Below are 19,725 nucleotides of genomic sequence, written 5' to 3' on the forward strand. Positions count from 1 at the left end.
AATATTGTGTTTATTATTCAGGCTTGTTAAATGGAATTATGTATGTTTGGCAGTTTCTGGGTAATAAGCCCTGCAAAATGCAAAACTGCCTGTTTCTATTCAATAACACATTAATAACATATTAAAGCAAACTTTAAAAGTGTGTGATTATTACGTTAATACTATTAATATTTCTATTTAATACAATCATTGATCAAAGAAAGGCTGAAGAAATGTGATGATGACCTGGAAACACTTGTGCAAAATACCTAAAAAAAAAATGTTGTTAATGTTAAAATTGTAATAAACATGTGTAAAACATGAATCAAAAGTTAGCTTGAAAATAATGTATGCTATTTTATTGTGGATCACAATACTATCTGAAATATCTAAAATAGTTTTTGAAAAACTTATATAATACATATGAATAGGTCAGATTTGCATGGGAAAGAATAGAGTGAGGGTAATGTTGGTTGAGTGTGTATTAAAAGGCAGAAGTAAAGAGGGACATAGAAAGGAAATCTACATGTTGATAGCATTAATGCACCCAGCAGGGCTCTCTCTGTGAAGCTCTTTTTCATTTTCTCTTCTTTAAATTCAATTTTCTTTCATTTTCTGTACAAATTAAGCTCCCAAATCAATTATGAGTGTTAAATATCCTCTTCGTTAAGCCTGTGTATGGAATTATTTAGCAGCCCTGGATGAAGGTTGGAATAGTTCCCATAATCAGTATTGCTAGCCTGTTAGCCATATCTGCTACAATTTTCTGTTGATAAACTTTGTTAAGCTCCTTGTTCCACTGGGTAGGTCGGTAAAGAGGACATGGGCTACAGGATATCTATGTTAAGCAGGCAACATGCAGTAGACACTCACATATAAAAATATCCTGTAAAGAAGGTGGAGAAAATCTTAAGCACATAAGTACTCTCAGGACTTTTAAATAAGTACTATCCCTTTAACCCCTGGAAACAATTTTTCGTAAAATTTATATTATTCATGAATGCACTTCTTTAAAGTGTATATATACTTACTTCTGCCGTTTGTATCTGCAATCTTATTCTTACTACCCATGGGTTGTGACCCTAAGTAAAGCCGGGCACTTCCACACTCAGCTCTCTCTTCATTTAAACAGAGCGATACAGAGGTCCATCACTGCTGATGCCACAACAACTCATTAGTCGGTCTCCCGCTCCACTTGCCCCTTGCAAGTAAACAAGAACCTGAGATACTTGAATTCCTCCGTTTGGGGCAGCAACTCATTTCTGCCTTGATGTTGGCACTCTACCCTTTATTGCCTGAGAATCTTGGCATCAGACTTGGAACAGCTGATTCTCATTCCTGCTGTATTACACTCAGCAGCTAAATGCCCCATTGCAAGCTGGAGGTCTCCAACTGATGATGCCAAACCACAGAATTTGGTACTACTTGGTGTTGGCTCTCTCTGTGGTGTGGTATTATTTCCTGTTCCTGTTACACTGGCCAAAAGTTTTTCTGTAGCTTATATATTTTTATTCTTTTATAATAACTAATTTCATAGAATAATCTTCTACACCCTGCTGAATCATAATACTAACTTTGTCTTTAGGGATTTGCTACAAAAACTTAGCTCATAGCCAAATCACTAGCAGCATGTGTTCTTCCCCTGTTCCTCCCATGCTTATTTTAAAGACCTCGTAGTACCAAAACACGCCAATAGAGCACTTTGCTCTGCTATTAACTTGTGGATCCTAGCATATTTAAATGTCAAATGGGAGGCAGAGCCTTCAGCTTCAGAGTCCCTCTTCTGCCAAACCAGCTTCCAGTTTGGACTTGGAAGACAGGGACCCTTTCGACTTTTACGATTAGGCTTAAAACTTTCATTTTTGATAAAGCATATAGTTTAGGAGCGGATCAGTGGACCACGAATCACCGTTAATTTTGGTGCAATAGGTTTAAGCTCCTGTGAGCTTTCCATGATGCGCCGTGTTGTTTTTCACTTTGCATTTATACACCACTCTGTATTTAATGCTTAATACTTAATTATTATTAATCAACAGTCAGAGCTTTAATCTGCCTTCTTCCAATTACCCTGAACCGGTAGCGGCAGATGGCTGCCCCTCCCTAAACCTGGTTCAGCTAGAGGTGACTGTTGTTGTGAATGGGTGGAATGGGTCCAACGTATTGCCTAAATGGAGACCAAGCTCTCACTGCGGTTGCACAGTGACTGATCTTTCCATAACAATGGCCACATTAAGGTGGAGAATGTTAAACTGAATATTTAACTTGAGCAGACATTTCTGCTGTCTAGCTAAATGTAATTAAATGAAAACCACTCAAATGATTCTAGCAATTATATTTCAAAAGTTTCATAAAAGACAAAAACCCCAGTCTTTCAAATGACAGTACAGTACAGGACCTGACTGCGTGTGGACTTTGTCAGCCTTTCAAACATCTAGACGTCTGATTTCTGCCAGGAAACATTACTTGCATATTTCCAGACAGGACAGTCTAGTACAGGGGTCTGCAGCCTTTTACACCCAAAGAGCCATTTGGACCCGGTTTCCACGCAAAAGAAAACACTGGGAGCCACAAATACTTTTTGACATTTAAAATGAAGATAACACTGTATATATATTGTTTTTTACCTTTGTGTGAACAACTAAGGTGTGCTGCTTATGAAATCCATGAAGTGCTACAGAGAAAATTACATTTTATTTATGTAATTAACACATTTTGAACTCTTAAAGAAATATAACAAAAGGAAAGACACCAACCTGAACTAAAATGATCCATGTAGCAAACAAAAACTGTTGTCAGCCGCCACCCTTATATCGCCTTTGGGCTGTTGGAGCCTTGACCTGACTCTTAAAAAATAATTGGAAAAAAGCTCTATGCTGCTGAAAAATGAACAATAGATATTTGCAAAATTCTGCCTAAATATGTATTTTAGCTGGTTAATGCGTGCGGCGGGGCGTGGTTTGCAGCGCCGCTGCAGGGGAGGCGGACGCACCTGAGCGACACCCGCAATCACGCCTCGCCGCCTTTACGTTTGCGCTATCTGTGCTGTTGTGTTGTTGGTGGTGTATGTCGGGCTGTGAGCTGAAAAGCTACAGCCGGCTGTATGCGTACAGCAACCGTGTGTGAAAAGTGGTCAATAAAGAGATGCTCAAAAGCGTGTTCATGGAAACATGAGTGATTTGTTTACAATGGGACTTCTGCTCCTGAACCTCTGCGCACAGAGTCTGCAAATCGGGGATATAGGAAGTCAGTTTACTCACGGTGTTTGTCTTTAACATAGTTCATGGTGGAGAACAGCTGCTGACATAATGTGGATCCGAAGATCTGTAATTGGCCTACCTGGGGTTGAAAGTCTCGATAAATGTACGGCGTTTCGGCCGGTACACCGGCTTCCGCGAGTGTGACTCTTATTTTGAGCGATGAAAAAATAATAGAATATAATTTTATTTTTATATTTCAATATCACAATAATCTTCCAATTTAGAACTACGAGTTAAAAAGAACTAACATAAATAAAATACACTTCAGCTAAATACTTCTAATTTATTTTCCCAAACCAGGCGGAGCCGCACTATAAGGACTAAAGAGCCGCATGTGGCTCCGGAGCCGCAGGTTGCCGACCCCTGCTTTAAACAAAGCCACTTTAACTGGAAGTGAACAAAAGCTGAATTTGCGTGCAATAGTATTTGCCTGCACATAGAGCTTACACCGTTGTCTGTAAATGTCATCATCATCATTCATTTGCTCAGTAATAAAGTGACCGAGGTATTTCACCTTTTTATGAACTTCAAGAGTTTTTTGGGCCAGTTTAAACAAAGGGAAATTTAGCTGTTTATCCTGCTTGGTTCTACATATCAAGACAGCACTTTTGACAGCATTGTACTTTATGTCATATTGCACACCATATTCAGTACAGACATTAAGAAGATCCTGTAAGCCAGCACTGCTTGGACTAAAAACAACCAGGTCATCTGCATACATAAGCTGATTTATTAATGTTTTACCTAATATACACCCAGTGTTACAGGCTCTCAGCTGTATGGACAAATCATCAACATATAGATTAAATAAAACTGGAGACAAAATCCCACCCTGTCTGACACCATTGCTGACACCAAAGGGGGCAGAAATACTACTTCCCCATTTAACCTGCATGCTCTGATGAGCGTACCAGTAAGAGAGAATCCTCACGATGTATTGAGGAACTCCCCGTCTCTTCAGTTTATCAAAAAGTTTTCTGTGGTTCACTCAATCAAAAGCCTTAGAGGCATCAATGAAACACATGAGGACAGATGAATGTTTAGCCCTATACAAACTGACTATTTCCTTGAGTGCATATATGCACATGTCAGTGCCGTGCTTTGGTTTGAAGCCAAACTGATTATCCACAGAAGAGATGAACACGCTAACTCTGTCAAACAAGATTCTTTCTAACACCTTAGATAAAATACTGGCTAGTGCAATCGGCCTGTAATTATCCAAACAGCTCACTTTTGAAGCTTTGTCTTTCATAACTGGTACCAATAAAATACACAGCATTGAGTCTGGTAATATGCCATGAATCATAAACCCAGTGAAACAGAGTGCTAGAAGAGGAGCTAGCCTTAAACTAGCATGTTTTAAATGTTCTGCAGTGATGTGATCCAAACCAGAGGATTTATTATCAGGCAACCTATGAATGGCTTCATTACTTCATGTGTCCTTACACTTATTGTGTCATTACTCATGTCAAAATTGTCCTCATATGGATCACTTTTTATACAGTTAACGCACTGTAATGCTGTCTCCATAATGCTGCAATGTTATCTGCCCCAGAAACACCTTCAACAGTTGATGGTAGAGATGGTTTACAGTTATTAAGAGCTTTCACCTCTTTCCAAAAATCTGTCATATTATTACACAGCATTTTCCTGGCCAAAGAATCTGCTCTCAGCATTTGCTCATTTTTAGTTATAAAGCGAACAGCGTACTTATATCTGGCATTCGCACGTTTTTTCTGTTCAAATTCTGGGCCTTGTTTAGGTCTTCCAGCCATGGCCCAACATTTATAAGCTGAGCGAGCTTCATCATGGTACATGGATACATGTTCTTTCCAGCCAGGTCTGATGTTAGGTTTCTTATGCTTATATTGTTTATCAAGCAGTGTACCACTTTCATACAGAGCAGTCACTATATCATCATACATGGAGCAGAGTAAATGTTTATGCACAGCATTCTTACAGTTGACATCCTTGCACAAAATAGCTTCTTTGGGCAAAGAAATGTTGTTCAGATGTATATCGGTATTACTATGATAAGCTAAGAAATCATCTTCACTACAGGCTGACCAGTCTAATTTTACACTGGTAGCAATATTAGCAATATTATTTCCAGTTGTTGCTGGCATTTGTTCCACATTCACAGTAAAACCAAAAGGTATATGATCTGACACAGTTACCTCATACCTAATAGTCATGTTTGCTAAAGCTGCATGTCCATCAGCTGTACAGATACAGTGGTCCAGCCATGATGTACTATGCCAGGCTTCACTTATGTATGTATAGCTATCTGCAGGCAGTAACTCTTTGGTAGATAGGATAAGATTGTTAACTTCAAAAAGTGGGTTAAGTGGTTAGCAAACCGAGAACTGCTGTCTGTGAGATCAGCATTAAAATCACCCAAAACATATATACTGTAAGTATCGTTGTCTTGAATAAATGCATTAATAAAAGCCAGCCTACTGAGGTATTCTTGCTCATTTTGACAAGATTCATAGGGAGTATAAATATTAAGAATGATAAAACTACTATTATTCTGTGTATATTGTATACCAATACACCAGTCTACATTCAGTCTAATGGGCTTTATCACAGGGTCTATTTTTTTGTCCCAGAGCACAGCAACCCCTCCAGGTATTCTACCTCTGACTATAGCTGTGCTGAGATCAGTTGTTGATTCCCCCACTCCCAAAAAACTTGCATTTAGACAGTTAAGTTTTCCCAGATCCTGTTTGGACAACCATGTCTCCTGCAAGCATAAAATGTCACATTCTGCAAGCAGACTGTCCACAACAATCCGTCGAGTTTTATCCCCTGCACTCTGTCCCAAACGTAGACCACGACAGTTGTAAGATAATACCCGAATAGACATATTCATGTTGTTACGCTGGTGCCAGAAGGCGCAGTTATCTCCCCTGCTGGATCCCCTGAGCTTGGCACCACCGTACCGGGCTTACGAGGTTCATAAAAACGCCGGACCAGAGCCCCTTCAGGCCAAAGTTCAGGACTGTACATTTCACCCACATCATTACATTCAGCAGTAATCTTGAAAGAGCCGAACCTGCTACGTTTACTAGCAATTTTTTGACAGGTCACATCTCTTTTGAGTTTCTCTCTCAAATACAGCGCAAGAGTTTCTGCATCTACATCCAGGGCAAATTTAGTGGCAAACACGCTCACCAATTTAGTTTTCACAGTTCTAATTGTACTCACAGCTCCAGTGCCGATAATCGATACAGGTCCAGGCCTCTTATTGTGTCCAGTGGTAGCAGCATGCATTCCTGAACCCGAATTAACCTTCTCCAGCTTGTGACGAGGCTTGCCATTTTTCACAACTTTACTCCATTGCGGGGAGCATGTAGAAAGCACTGTCTCACGTTGTTGCTGTAGTTTCCATATTACGACCTGAGGCTGTCGTCGGAGCCCGATCTTGACCACATGGCAACATCTCCGGACAAAACGCTGACACTGTGCTTGTCCCAGTCCTTGAAGCAGCCAAAGCTCCGGCTCCCTGCCTTCCGCACGGGCCACCTTTACTTCGACTCCCCCACCAATCCTCTGCGTGTTTACCCAGGGGAAAGTGGGAAGCGGTCCCCGACCCCTGAGCATTCAGAGTAACAGGCTCAGCCGGCACCTCAATCAATCAAAGCTTTATTCGTCACATGCAGGTTGCCCTGCAGTGAAATGGGACCCCCCCGACCTTACACATAAAACACAGACATTACATGGGGATACAGGTCGGAGATTGGTAGCATTAGAGAAAAACATTGAAATGTACATTACAATGGGAAAGTACAAGAGGAAAAAAAGAGACCCCTACTCATGCTGTGCTTCCATGGTAGGACAGCATGAGAACAGGAAACAAAAAAACTCCTCTGCACAAAAAGCACATGAATGTCCACAGCACAACATTATGAAGGACATGACAAGCCACGGGGATGGGTGGGGGGTGAGGAGTTATCCGAAGCGAACACAGCAGCCGCCCTGCACAGCGCTATCATTCCAGCGCGGCACATAGGCCCGCCGTGTTCCCCCGCAGGAAACAAGCATCGAAGGCGTTTGGAAGGGGAGAGGGATCAGTGTTTGCTTATCAGTGTAAGTGTATGTGTGTGCGTGTCCATAGTTCAGCGGAGACAGTGTCCTTCGCCCTGCCAGGCTAAGTAAACAGTCTACCAGCCAACCCAGGTGGCCTTATGGGATGGGAAGGAACAGTCACAACATAGTCGTTATCAGGGATTGTTTTTGATCGGCTCCAGCCTTGAGCCCGCAGCTGGCGCCGAAGGGGGTAGCCGTATAATGATGGTGATTTTTCCTTTGCAAACAACTCATAAGAATTTCAGGCTGTTTTTAGCACTCCGACACTGGTGTCTCAATCTCCTTTTTTATAGCCTCGAGTTTCTCCAAGATGTTATTAGCCATCGATCCCGAGATCTTGTCACTCTGTTGCTCACAAAGCAGATCCTGAGACCTCACGACCGCAGCCAACTGATTCGAGATGTAGTCCAGCTTCCTCCCTGAGTTGTTGTTTCGGGTGGATTCGTTCCTGATGTAATCCAACATACGCTCAGAGGTGTTAGTTTGAGCATTCACTGCAGTCGTAAGCGCCTCCAAGCTCTTAACCATGCTGCTGCTTTCAGTGAGCCCTTTCTGAGAACTCGCACCTCGTCCAATCGTTTCAATCCCAGCGGGCAGCCTTGTGGGGATTTGGACAGCCGGCTCCGCTCTCTCAATTTTCCGATAAGCCAGGGCCAAGCCAGCTCCGATCAGCAAGAACCCTGTTACCATGGTTCCGAATAGGTAGATATCTTCAGCGTCCTCGATCGACAGTCCCGCCAGGCACACGACCCTCCAGTTCTGCCACCCGTCCATCGTGTATCCGGCAGGGAAAGTCCCTCCAGGGCACTCGGGCTCTCCCGAGCCCAGGCTTCTCGTTGAGAAGATGGTGTCAATAGCGTTCAGAGACCAGTTGATCAAATCCATAATTCTCTTTTAGGTTTTAGACACAGACTGTGAGAGAGTGTTCCAGGGAAACCTCAGACCGACACTCAAGAGCAGTCACACGTTGGTTGACCTCCACAGCATTGGTCATAACTTGCTTGCAGACATTCGCCTGTAGTTTAACTACATGTTTTAAAGCACCCACCTCAGCACACAGCTGGTCCATTCGCCATAGTAGACAACACACATCCATGCTGGAGTATGTAACAGGCGGCAAATAGTTCAGGTGATGAGAGACAAATCTTGGGGTATTCTCCCCACACTCATTCAGCACTTTAAGACAGAGTTTAATATTGTTGGCGTCTTTATGCTGTCCTTTATATCCAACGCACCGCTGTGAGGTAGCAGGGCAGAGCTCAAATGAAACTTTCTTGAAGGCTTCATTCCCCTCACAGTCAAATGTGTTCGTGGCCAACAACACAATTTCATCCTGACTTAAAGTTTTGATTTTTACAGCAAGGAAATTAAGTAGTTCATCCTCTACAATTACCCTCCCATCAGTTGTTTTATATACAGTATCTCTGGTTTTAATCGTGACCATTTGAAAGTTGGAGCTATGTCTGCACCACCACCTGCTAAATCCGCCATCTTCATTTTATCTTTATTAAAACACCCAGCCAGCATGCTGTGCAAAAGTCTTGAGCCCCCCCTCACTGCTTTATATTTGGCTTCTGGCTTCAGACTAATCTCTGAAGCGCTCTTGAGCAATAACTCTCCAACTTTCTGAACATCTGTCAGTCCGGTCCTTGTACGCGACCTCTGACCTTTGATCCATCCAAAGACGAGGCAGTGTTGTGTCTGCACACGCTGTTAGCAGCAACGAATAAAAAATAAAACAAATGCAAATAAAAATAAAAAATAACAATTTGTACAATTAAAAATAAGGCAAGCATATGGCAACTTAAAATACTTACATACCGAAAAGCAAAACACAGAGGAAGGCCATTACAAATACTTTAAATATGAATCTTTGACTTATTGATGTCCAGTCGAAGATGTAAAAAAAACCAAAACTGCTGGTAATTTTGAATACAACACTTATTAAGAATGCAACCACCAACTTTCTTCTACAGTTTTCACTGATTGTTCCTCTATTTGTCTCCAAACAGAAAATAGTTAATAAAAAGGCAACTTCAATGCTAAACCCCAACACGGTACAAAATATAGGACAGCCAGGAGCAAGGAAAGAAAAAACTAAGGAAAAACAAAGCTCAGACACACTCACGCATGAGGATCTGGGAGAGGCCATGACAAAGAACTAAGACAAACTGAGGGAATAAATACACAAACTGATAAGGGCAACAGGAGACACCTGGGAGGACATTTGTACCTAACTGGGATGTAAAATTAAATAAAAAGCACAAGAGACAAAGGTCTAACACAGGGGTCGGCAACCCGCGGCTCTGGAGCCGCATGCGGCTCTTTACTCTTTATTTTGCGGCTGCGGGTGGTTTGGGAAAATAAATTAGAAGTATTTAGCTGAAGTGTATTTTATTTGTGTTTAGTTATTTTTTTAACTCGTAGTTCTAAATTGGAAGATTATTGTGATTTTGAAATGTAAAAATAAAATTATATCTTATTATTTTTTCATCGCTCAAAATAAGCGTCACACTCGCGGAAGCCGGTATACCCGCCGAAACGCCATGCATTTATCGAGACTTTCGACACCAGGTAGGCCAATTATGGATCTGGATCCACATTATGTCAGCAGCTGTTCTCGACCGTGAACTATGTTAAAGACAAACACCGTTCAAGCCTGACAGATGACAGCTTACAGTCCTGCGTAAAGATGAAAATGACTTCGTACAGCCCCTGCAGACGCTGTGAGCAGAGGTTCGGGACCATAAGTCTTATTGTAAACATATCACGGCAGACCCAACGATGTTTCCATGAACACGCTTTTCAGCATCTCTTTATTGACCACTTTTCACACATGGTTGCTGTACGCATACAGCCGGCTGTAGCTTTTCAGCTCACAGCCCGACACCACAACAGCAGAGAGAGCACAGACTTTAAGGCGGCGAGGCGTGATTGCGGGTGTCGCTCAGGTGCGTCAGACTCCCATGCAGCGGCACTGCAGACCACGCCCCGCCACACACATTAACCAGGTAAAACACATATTTAGGCAGAATTTTGCAAATATCTATTTTTTTTAGCAGCATAGTGCTTTTTTTCCAATTACTTTTTAAGAGTCAGGTCAAGGCTCCAACAGCCCAAAGGCGATATAAGGGTGGCGGCTGACAACAGTTTTTGTTTGCTACATGGATCATTTTAGTTCAGCTGGGTGTCTTTGCTTTTGTTATATTTCTTTAAGAGTTCAAAATGTGTTAATTACATAAATAAAATGTAATTTTCTCTGTAGCACTTCATGGATTACATAAGCAACACACCTTAGTTGTTCACACAAAGCATCAAGGTAAAAAAAAAACAATATATACAGTGTTATCTTCATTTTAGATGTCATAAAGTATTTGCGGCTCCCAGTGTTTTCTTTTGTGTGGAAACCGGGTCCAAGTGGCTCTTTGAGTGTTAAAGGTTGCAGACCCCTGGTTTAAAGCGTATTGCACACCGCTATATACTGCCCCCTTGTGGTCATCCTACAAACAATGTAGCATGCAGAAGCTGCATGTTGCATATAATGATGCGATGAGAATCCTTTGCAGGATACCTAGAAGGGGTAGTGCCAGCCAGATGTTTGTAGCTGTGGGTGTTTGGACTTTTAAAGCACTTTTAAGAAAGTTAATGTTCAATTTTAGAGAACGAATGGATGGTTCGAGTAACAGTATAATTTTAGCACTCACAGATCCGACAGTGAGTGGTTCCCGTTACTCATCCAGTCTGAGAAAGCACTGGTTGAAGTGTTTGTGTATTTATTGATTTCTTTTAAGTAATTGTATTTTATGTATATTATGGTTTTATATTTTTACAAATGCTTTATATATTTATTTATATATATATATTTATATATATAAGGTTTATACCTTGTGTTTTGGGGGGGGGGGGGTTGTGTGTGTGTTTCTGTCTTGTTTTAATGGACATGAAGTCTGCCAATAAAGATTGAATTGAATTGAATTGTATCAATTATAGTAGTAGAAATTCATTCATTATTATTTCATCTTTATGTACGTCATTTCATGAACGTCCTTCCCTACCAGTTTTTCTGCAAAGCCCTTAAAACATATTTCAAGCACTGAAATGTTCAACGCTTTAAAGTCCTGCTTGCAACAGATGTACAAGGTTTAGATTCAAGGTAACGTTGCGAAACCACGTTGACAATGAGCAAAATCACTACGTCCAGATAACAGGACACAAGTTACAATTTGCCAGATTCTTGTCACGGCGGGGTGCGCCGGTGTGAAGATGAGGTAGACCCAAAAGCAGACACGGTGGAGACAGAACTAAGTTTCCAAAAATAAAGCGAGCCTTTATTGTGGCTGATGGCATGAGACACACTGAAACTGGGAAAACTAAAAGACTATGACACTCTGTGAAAGAACTATGAACACAGAGTAACTAGGAATGCTATGAAACACAGTGAAACAATGAGGGAAAACTATGAAATCTGTGGCTAGGATAACAGGCGACCTGACAAAGAACAGTAAGAGACAAAGGACTTAAATATACACATGAGGTGATCGGGGGAAGTGGAGACACATGAGGAAACAGCTGACTAGGATGAACATAATGATGCACAGGAAATGTAAACCAAAACAAGACATGAAAACTAGACTTTCAAAATAAACAGGAAAACATGACAAGACGCAGGCATGACACGAACTTGACAACATTAACCAGGCAGGGAAGAAACATGAACAATAACACACAATAAACAACAAAGGGAACTTTAACACAGGGGAAGATGACACAAAGAAATTAAGAAACAAAGGACTAACAGCAACCTAGAAATTGACTGGATGAGCTAAGCTGAAACTAGAATACAGATGAATACAAAATGACACATTAACAACCCAGATACTGGGTCACATGACCCAGTACCGTGACAATTCTGCTACCAAGTACAACAAAGCCTCTGGTGTATAGAAGGCAGTTTGACATAATGTTTTAGCCTAAGTGCTGATAAGGCAAAATCATTAAACATAATTCTAATAACAACAATCTAAGTATTTGTACCTTAGCATTCGGACCAGTGCTGGTATCCCTCCAGCCTTGAATATGGCCAGCAGTCCCTCCCTCTGGTGCGATAGGCTGTGAAGCACACTGGCTGTGCAACGAGCCGTCTCCATGTCAGCTGCTGTCGTCATGGCACACACCACGGCAGCCACCATGGCTGGAGACTGCACCAGCACACGGAGACTGGCCTCCTTACGGGTTAGCTGGTTGACAATCATGGCCGCCTTGTTCACGACAACCTAGAAAATAAAGAAGCTAGCCATCTAAAAAAACACTGTTTCTTTGGTGTTCAACAAGCTAATCCTTAGTAATTGATTGTGTGAGCTGTGTACCGGATCCTCGTCTCCCAACAACTTGGTGAGTTCTGGCACTGCCCTGGTGGCCAGTTCAGCATCATCTTGGTAGTTTATCAGGTGGACAAGAGCTGTCTTTAGCAACTGGGAAGGTTCCGCCAGTCGTTGCACATTGCTCTGCTGCGAGGGATCTGACTGGACAGGCATGGCTGCCTCCCCTTCTACCAGAGTCTCTGGAAACATAGCAGCCCTGACCCGCTGAGCCCGGGTAAGAGAGTACTGAGCTTCTAAATCTGTTGGAGGGAGATGGCAACAAGAGTTATGGCACAGTGTGTGTGTAAACTGCAAATGTCATAAACCCATTTGCCATCAGTAGAAGAATTTAAAAAAGCAAATCAAATGCTCAAGCTAAAACATTTTATTTCATGAAAAATATGAGCTCATTTTGAACTTGGTGACAAGAATACATCTCAAAAAAGTTGGCACAGGGACAACAAAAGGCTTAATACTTAATACTTAACCCTTAATACTGCTACTCCTTAACCTTCTAGCAGACACGCTTCCTTTACAGGATTTTTTAAAAAAGTTTAACGCAGGACCTTCTTGCTCTTCAAAAGTTTTTCTATGGCCAGACGAATCAAAAATTGTAATTATTTTATGGAAAACATCCTCTGGACTAAAGAAGAGAAGGTCCATCAGCAATCAGTTCAAAGTCTGCCTCCATTGTGGTAAGAGGTTGCATTAGTGTATATGCAATTACCAGTTTGCTTGGAAAGGCACCATCAATGCTCAAAGGTATATATAAAATTATTATATTATATATATTATTATATTATATAAAGGTATATATAAATTTTAGAACACCATATGCTTTCATCAAGACATATTACAGCAGGACAATGCTAAACCACATACTGGAAAAATTCTTGTACCGGTATAGTGCTTTTCTACTCTCCTGGAGCACTCGAAGCGCAATTCACCACATTCACCCAAGAAAACCCATTCACACAAGCACTTCCTTCTATGCTTTTAAGTGCTCACGAACTAACATTCATACTCTGATGGATGCATCAGAGAGCAACTTGGGGTTAGTATCTTGCCCAAGGATACTTGTCACTCAAACTGTGGGAGCCAGGAATCAAACCACTAACCTTCCGATCAATAGATGACCTGCTCTACCTCCCGAGCTACACTATAGCTGTTACACCATGGCTTCATAGTAAAAGAGTCCATGTGCTGAACCTAACAACCTGCAATCCAGACCATCTATAAACATTTGGAATGAATTAAAATAATAAAACAATAGGATGGCATTCCTCTCCTAAAGGTCTGTTAAAAAAGAAGGCATACTAAAGAGTGTTAATGAAGCCTCTGAAGGTCTCTATTGTCCTCTGTATAAAATATGGGTTTCTGAAATTTGAAGTTCATCTGAGTGTATTTGCATATCTATTTTACACTGCATCCCAATTTTATTTCTGGATTTGTGACTCTATAATCAAACAAGAAAAATGCCACAAAAAATTAATCAAAAAATTGTTGTATTTATAAATATAAGGTGGAAAATTTGACTGTATGACCCACTCTAACATAATCATTTTTACTAAAATGTCTAAGATTTTTTTAGGACTGAGTACAATAACCTTCGTAGGAAATTACAGGTTTCCAGGTCTTTATATATTTAGGACCTTCCTGTAGTTTAACTAATTGATTTGTGTCATCTGCCTGAATGGATAAATAACGCTGGGTATCATCTGCATAGCACTGAAAATGTATGGAGTGTTTCTAATGATAATGTCTAAGAAAAGCATATATAATGTACAAAGTACTTCCATTTACATGCACCAACAGGAATATTTTAGATGAATATGATCCAAAGCACTGCAGTGCAGTTCTGTTGATACCCACAGTGTGATCTGATCTCTGGGGTCAAATATTGTGCTCACTGGTATTGAATACTGCACGGCAGTTTAACAGAACAAGCACAGAGATGAGTGCACTGTCAGAGGCCATAAGAGTCAATAAAGTAAAGTCAATTCAGTTAAAGTCAATTCAGAAAGCTCAATCAGAGAGAAATAATTTAAGTAAATATCAGCAGCTATTAGAGTTGTTGTACTTAATCTGTAGCACAGATGTAAAAAAAAAAAAAATTCTCTAATAGTTACAATGTTTTTTTTTAATTATGCAGTTTAATGTCTCATTGCACTCTGAAATGAAAGCATAGTACAAATAAGAAACTCGAGTTAAAACGAAATCATGGTTTATAGTTTATAGACCAAAATGTATCCTAACCTGAAGCTGAACACAGCCGTGGCATTCTTTCTACAATAGAAATCAAATATTCTTCCATATCTGTAGCAGAAGTTCCCATAAATGTGGACCTTGTAGGTTGCTTTGCTTTCACTCTTCTGTCCAGTTCATCCCAAACCAGCTCGATGGGGTTTAAGTCTGGAGACTGTGCTGGACACCTCCATGTTTTCAAGCTCACCATCTTGTTCTTTTTTCCTGAGGTAGTTCTGGCATAGCTTGGTTTTATGTTTTGGGTCATTAACTTGCTGTAGGATGAACCCCTGACCAACTAGACACATACCAGAGGGTACTGCATGCTGTTAGGGTATGTTGGTACTACATGCTGCTGGTATCTAAACGTTAAAATCAGAATCTTAACTTGGACTCTGAAGTTAATGTGGAGCCAATGCATTGAAATAGAAACACTAGGTAAGCAAGCAGTTCATTTATATAGCACTTTCAGACAACTCCCAGCTGAAAACAAGGTGCTGTACACCTAACATGACAAAAAACCAATACATTAAAATTAGTGCTGTCAAAATTAACGCGTTAACGCAAATTAATCTGCCATCACGGTCAAAAAGATTATTAACGCTATTAACGCATCTGGAGCGCAGAATGACTCAAAGTCCCTGAAATGTTTCTGTCAACGCATTTCGGCCAGTTTGTCCAAGTAGAGTTACTTTCGCACATGCGCAAATGGGCAGTTGATCTGGTAGTGACAGGCAGCTGAACCAATCAGCCCAATATGGAAGATGATAAACTCACATTGGCCCTCTCGATGGGAAACTGGAGTATTAAAAAAACCCAAGACGGAGCAGTCGACCGACATAAAGTATTATGCACATTGTGCAACAAGGAGTTTTTCTTTTCATCGAAGCACTTCCAGCTTAAAATATCACATTAACAGAAGCATACGTTAGCCAGGATATTGCTAAGACTTTGGCTAACGTGTCACCCAACTTGTGACGAACCACTCACGGAGCATCGGGGACTCAGTAAGTCTACCTCGGAAATATTGACTGACACAATTTCCGAGTGGATTGCAACACACTGCAGACCTGTTAATATTGTTGAGAACATGCACTTTACATAGCTCGTTTCTTGGACTGGAAGTGCCTCCCCAAGGGTGACAGAGAGAGAGTGGATACATGTTTACAGTGTTTTTTGTTAACATGAATGTTAAAGATGTTAATAAACATGTTAAGTGCGTATATTTTCCCTTTTTTTCCCCCAAGTCCGTATGGTCATGCAAAATGAAATCCGATTAATATAGATTAAAAATGAATGATATTTAATCATGATTAATTCAAATTAATCCACTGTAACCCTGTGATGAATCTGATTAAACATTTTAATTGCTTGGCAGCATTAATATTATTATATATTAGTGTATACTTACCTATTAGTATATAGGGTTTTTTTTAAAGTTGCATTTCACAGGAGAGAACCTGTGCTAAAAGATTGAAGAAAACTATTGAAATTCACTTAGAATCTAAGCACACATTCCTTGTGTTTATTCTGCATTTACTTCATTACATTGCATAAATGTCAGTTACAAGCTTAAATATAATGTTGAAAAAATGTAACTGCAACCAGGTTATTGATCAAGTAATTGTGATTAATTGTGATTAATTACAAAAAATTGTGAGATTAATTAGTTGATTTTTTTTAAATCTACTGACAACACTAATTAAAATTGAATAAAAAAAATGTATTAAATAAATAAATAATAAAAATAATAGTTAAAATTAAATTAAAACAATAAAATCAGCACATTAGATTAAAATAAAGAAGTAAACTCAAGGTCAAACTGTGTCAAGGAGTAAAAATGGGTTTCAAGACAAGTTTTGAAAATGAACAATAAAGAGGCCTCTCTAATGTGAAGGGGCAGGTTATTCCAGAGATTAGGAGCAGCAATAGAGAAGGCCCTGTCCCCTCTGAGCCTCCTCTTGGACCTGGGTACCTCCAGGAGCAGCTTGTAAGCTGCTGAGAAACCTGGGGGTTGAATAAGGATGAAGAAGCTCACAGATGTAAGGTGGGGCAAGACTGTTTAAGCATTTAAAAACAAACATACAGTGTTGGGGAGTAACGGAATACATGTACCGCCGTTACGTATTTAGAATACAAAATATGAGTAACTGTATTCCGTTACAGTTACCGTTTAAAAAGGTGGTATTCAGAATACAGTTACTTTGGTGAAATAAATGGATTACACGGCGGTACTTCCCTGTTTCATATTGTCGCGGGTCAGGACTGTTTGGGTTTGTTTGACAGCTGTTCTGTTGTTCCAGGCGGCAGCGTTACGGTTGCCATGGTTACAGGGTGACGCGCTCTCTCTGCGTGTTTCCTGGGTGAGAGAGCGCTTTTTTGTTGTTGTTGTTGTGCTAAGCTAAAAGGCAGAATGCTACAGGCATGGCCCTAAAGAATGTAGCCTCATGGGCAGTGTAGTCCGTGCTGCAGGGAGAATGGACTACCATACCCGTTATGTGTCTATGAGCGAGGGAGGGAGAGAAAGGAAAAGTCCGAGCTGTCACGGAGCAGAAACGGGAGCTGGAAGCATGTAAATATAATAATAACCACTGCAGCCAAGAAGAGTGCCTGACGAGCCCATTTGTAAGTAAGCTATTAAGACTCAACTGTACACTGTGTTCGTATAAATAAGTTCCGTTGGCAAGCAAAGTTGACCCAGACAACAAAGTAAAGCTAGTTTTCGGCTACCAGCCCGACACGGAACCCACCGTATAAGCCAGAGGTCCCTTTACTACGGTTCGGAGCCGCGGACCTTCAGTAACAGTAATAAATCACAGCAATAGGACATTCACGTAGTTGTAAACAGCACGATAATATATTAAGTAATCCAAAGTATTCAGAATACGTTACTCTCATTGAGTAACGTAACGGAATACGTTACAGAATACATTTTGGGGCATGTATTCTGTATTCTGTAATGGAATACATTTTAAAAGTAACCTTCCCAACACTGCAAACATAGGATTTTAAAATGAACGCCAAGATATACAGGCAGCCAATGGAGTGAAGCCAGGATGGGAGTTATGTGCTCTCTATTGCGAGTTGGTTAAAAGTCGTGTAGCGGCATTTTGAACTAGCTGTAAACAAGAGAGAAGACACTGACTAACTCCAAAATACAGAGCATTACAGTAATGGATCAGTGTTTCAAAATGTGACCTGGATAAAATAGGTCTTACCTTTGCCAAGCGCCTCAAATGACAAAAACTGGACTTGACAGTAGCCTTAATTTGAGTGCCCAATTTAAAATCACTGTCCATCTTAAAACCCAAGTTAGTAACAAAATATTTAAATTATTTTGCTGGGGCCCCCAAATCAATAGAGGAAGAATCACAATGTCCGCTGGGACCAAACACAATCACCTCTGTTTTGCTTGAATTACATTTAAAAAAGTTTAGGGACATCCAAGTTTTAATATGTACTAGACATGCCAGACACAGTTTAATAGAAAAGGCATCTTTCTGCTTCAGAGGCAGATAAATCAGGCAGTCATCATCATAACAGTGGAAGGATATTCCATGCCTTCTAAGGACCTAAAATTGAACCCTGTGGCACCCCAAACTGAAGAGCAGTGGATAAGTACTCATAAACTAAAAAGTTAACACTAAAAGATGGCTGCAAGATGGTGTAAATGAGACAGTAAAATGTTGTGGTCTACAGTGTCAAAAGCAGCTGTTATCAGAATCAGGTAAGGAAAATATCAGGATTTTAGACAGAAAAGGCAGCTTGAGGATAGGCCTGTAGTTAGCCAATACAGTGTGGATCAGGGCGGGTTTCTTAAGCAGGGGTTGTACTACTGTACGCTTAAAATTAGCAGGGACTACACCAGAAATAAAACTGCTGTTTATAATAGTAAGAATAGCCTAACAGACCACACTCTGCCACGGGGACCTAGAGTTTCTATTATATTAGGCACAAATGAGTTGGGGACACAAAGACTTCCATTTTCTTTTAAGTTAAGAAAAGTTTTAGTCATCCAAAGAAAACAATGGCACCAGGGCAGACCACAGCTACCTCCCAGAACAAGAACCAATCAACATCAAAAAGGCAGACATCCAACAAAGGGTCTCCAGAATGAAGAGCTGCATAACACCAAGACCTGGGAAAATCCGCACCTGTTGGCTGAAGAAGCTAACAGCACTCAATGAACACTTGGCAGAACAAATAAGTGGGCTGCTAATAAATAGCAGGTACTCACTCCAGACTGGCTAACACAGGGCAAAACAATACTGATCATGAAGAATGCCCACCATCAAACTCACATAGACACAGACTGGTGTATAAACACATAGTGAGTGGAAAACGTAAGTGAGAAGATATTGTCAGTGCATGTAAAGCATGAACTTGGAGCTGGTACCAAAGAAGATGGGCCTGAAAACTGAAGGTTCTGCCTCCTATTATACTTTAAAAAAAACCCCCAAAAAACTAGAATAATAAGTTGGGACAGTGACCACTGAAAGGCAGAGGCCAAGTAGCTAGGATAGTGTACTGGAACATCTGCCTGGAAGAGTTTACAAACAGAAAGCAGGCTTTCTTTCTAGTAGAATGTCCCAAGAAAAATCCCCCCAAAATTGTCTAAAAGACTATTTGTCATTAGCAATGACCCAGTCCTAACCCTAATTATTATTATTATTATTATTATGCAGTCTTTAATTATTTAAGCCACACAAATACATTTTATCCAAAATATCATCTTTACCTTTCCTTTAAAGAGATATTTTGAACTTCTAAAGTGTTCTCCTTCATAAATGCTA

The 19,725-nt window shown here is 40.5% G+C and overlaps 1 protein-coding gene and 1 long non-coding RNA gene across 7 annotated transcripts in view; both read right to left on the minus strand.

Moving 5' to 3' along the window:
- Window positions 1-19,725, minus strand: part of LOC100701331 (junction plakoglobin) — a 115,247-nt gene that overhangs the window by 34,201 nt on the left and 61,321 nt on the right. For all 6 annotated transcript variants that reach the window (XM_025906553.1, XM_025906557.1, XM_025906554.1 and 3 more), the window contains 2 exons: window positions 12,695-12,948; window positions 12,363-12,601 (listed from right to left, as the gene is read on the minus strand). In XM_025906553.1, coding sequence (XP_025762338.1) covers window positions 12,363-12,601; window positions 12,695-12,948 — 493 coding nt within the window. The remainder of the gene's footprint in view (window positions 1-12,362; window positions 12,602-12,694; window positions 12,949-19,725) is intronic.
- On the minus strand, window positions 6,056-9,622 carry LOC112846672 (uncharacterized). Its single transcript, XR_003219798.1, has 2 exons — window positions 8,266-9,622; window positions 6,056-6,867 (listed from the first exon to the last, which is right to left on the minus strand). It is a non-coding gene; the product is annotated as an uncharacterized LOC112846672 (long non-coding RNA).

The sequence above is a fragment of the Oreochromis niloticus genome, linkage group LG4, assembly GCF_001858045.2.
Source record: "Oreochromis niloticus isolate F11D_XX linkage group LG4, O_niloticus_UMD_NMBU, whole genome shotgun sequence".
Taxonomy (NCBI): domain Eukaryota; kingdom Metazoa; phylum Chordata; class Actinopteri; order Cichliformes; family Cichlidae; genus Oreochromis; species Oreochromis niloticus.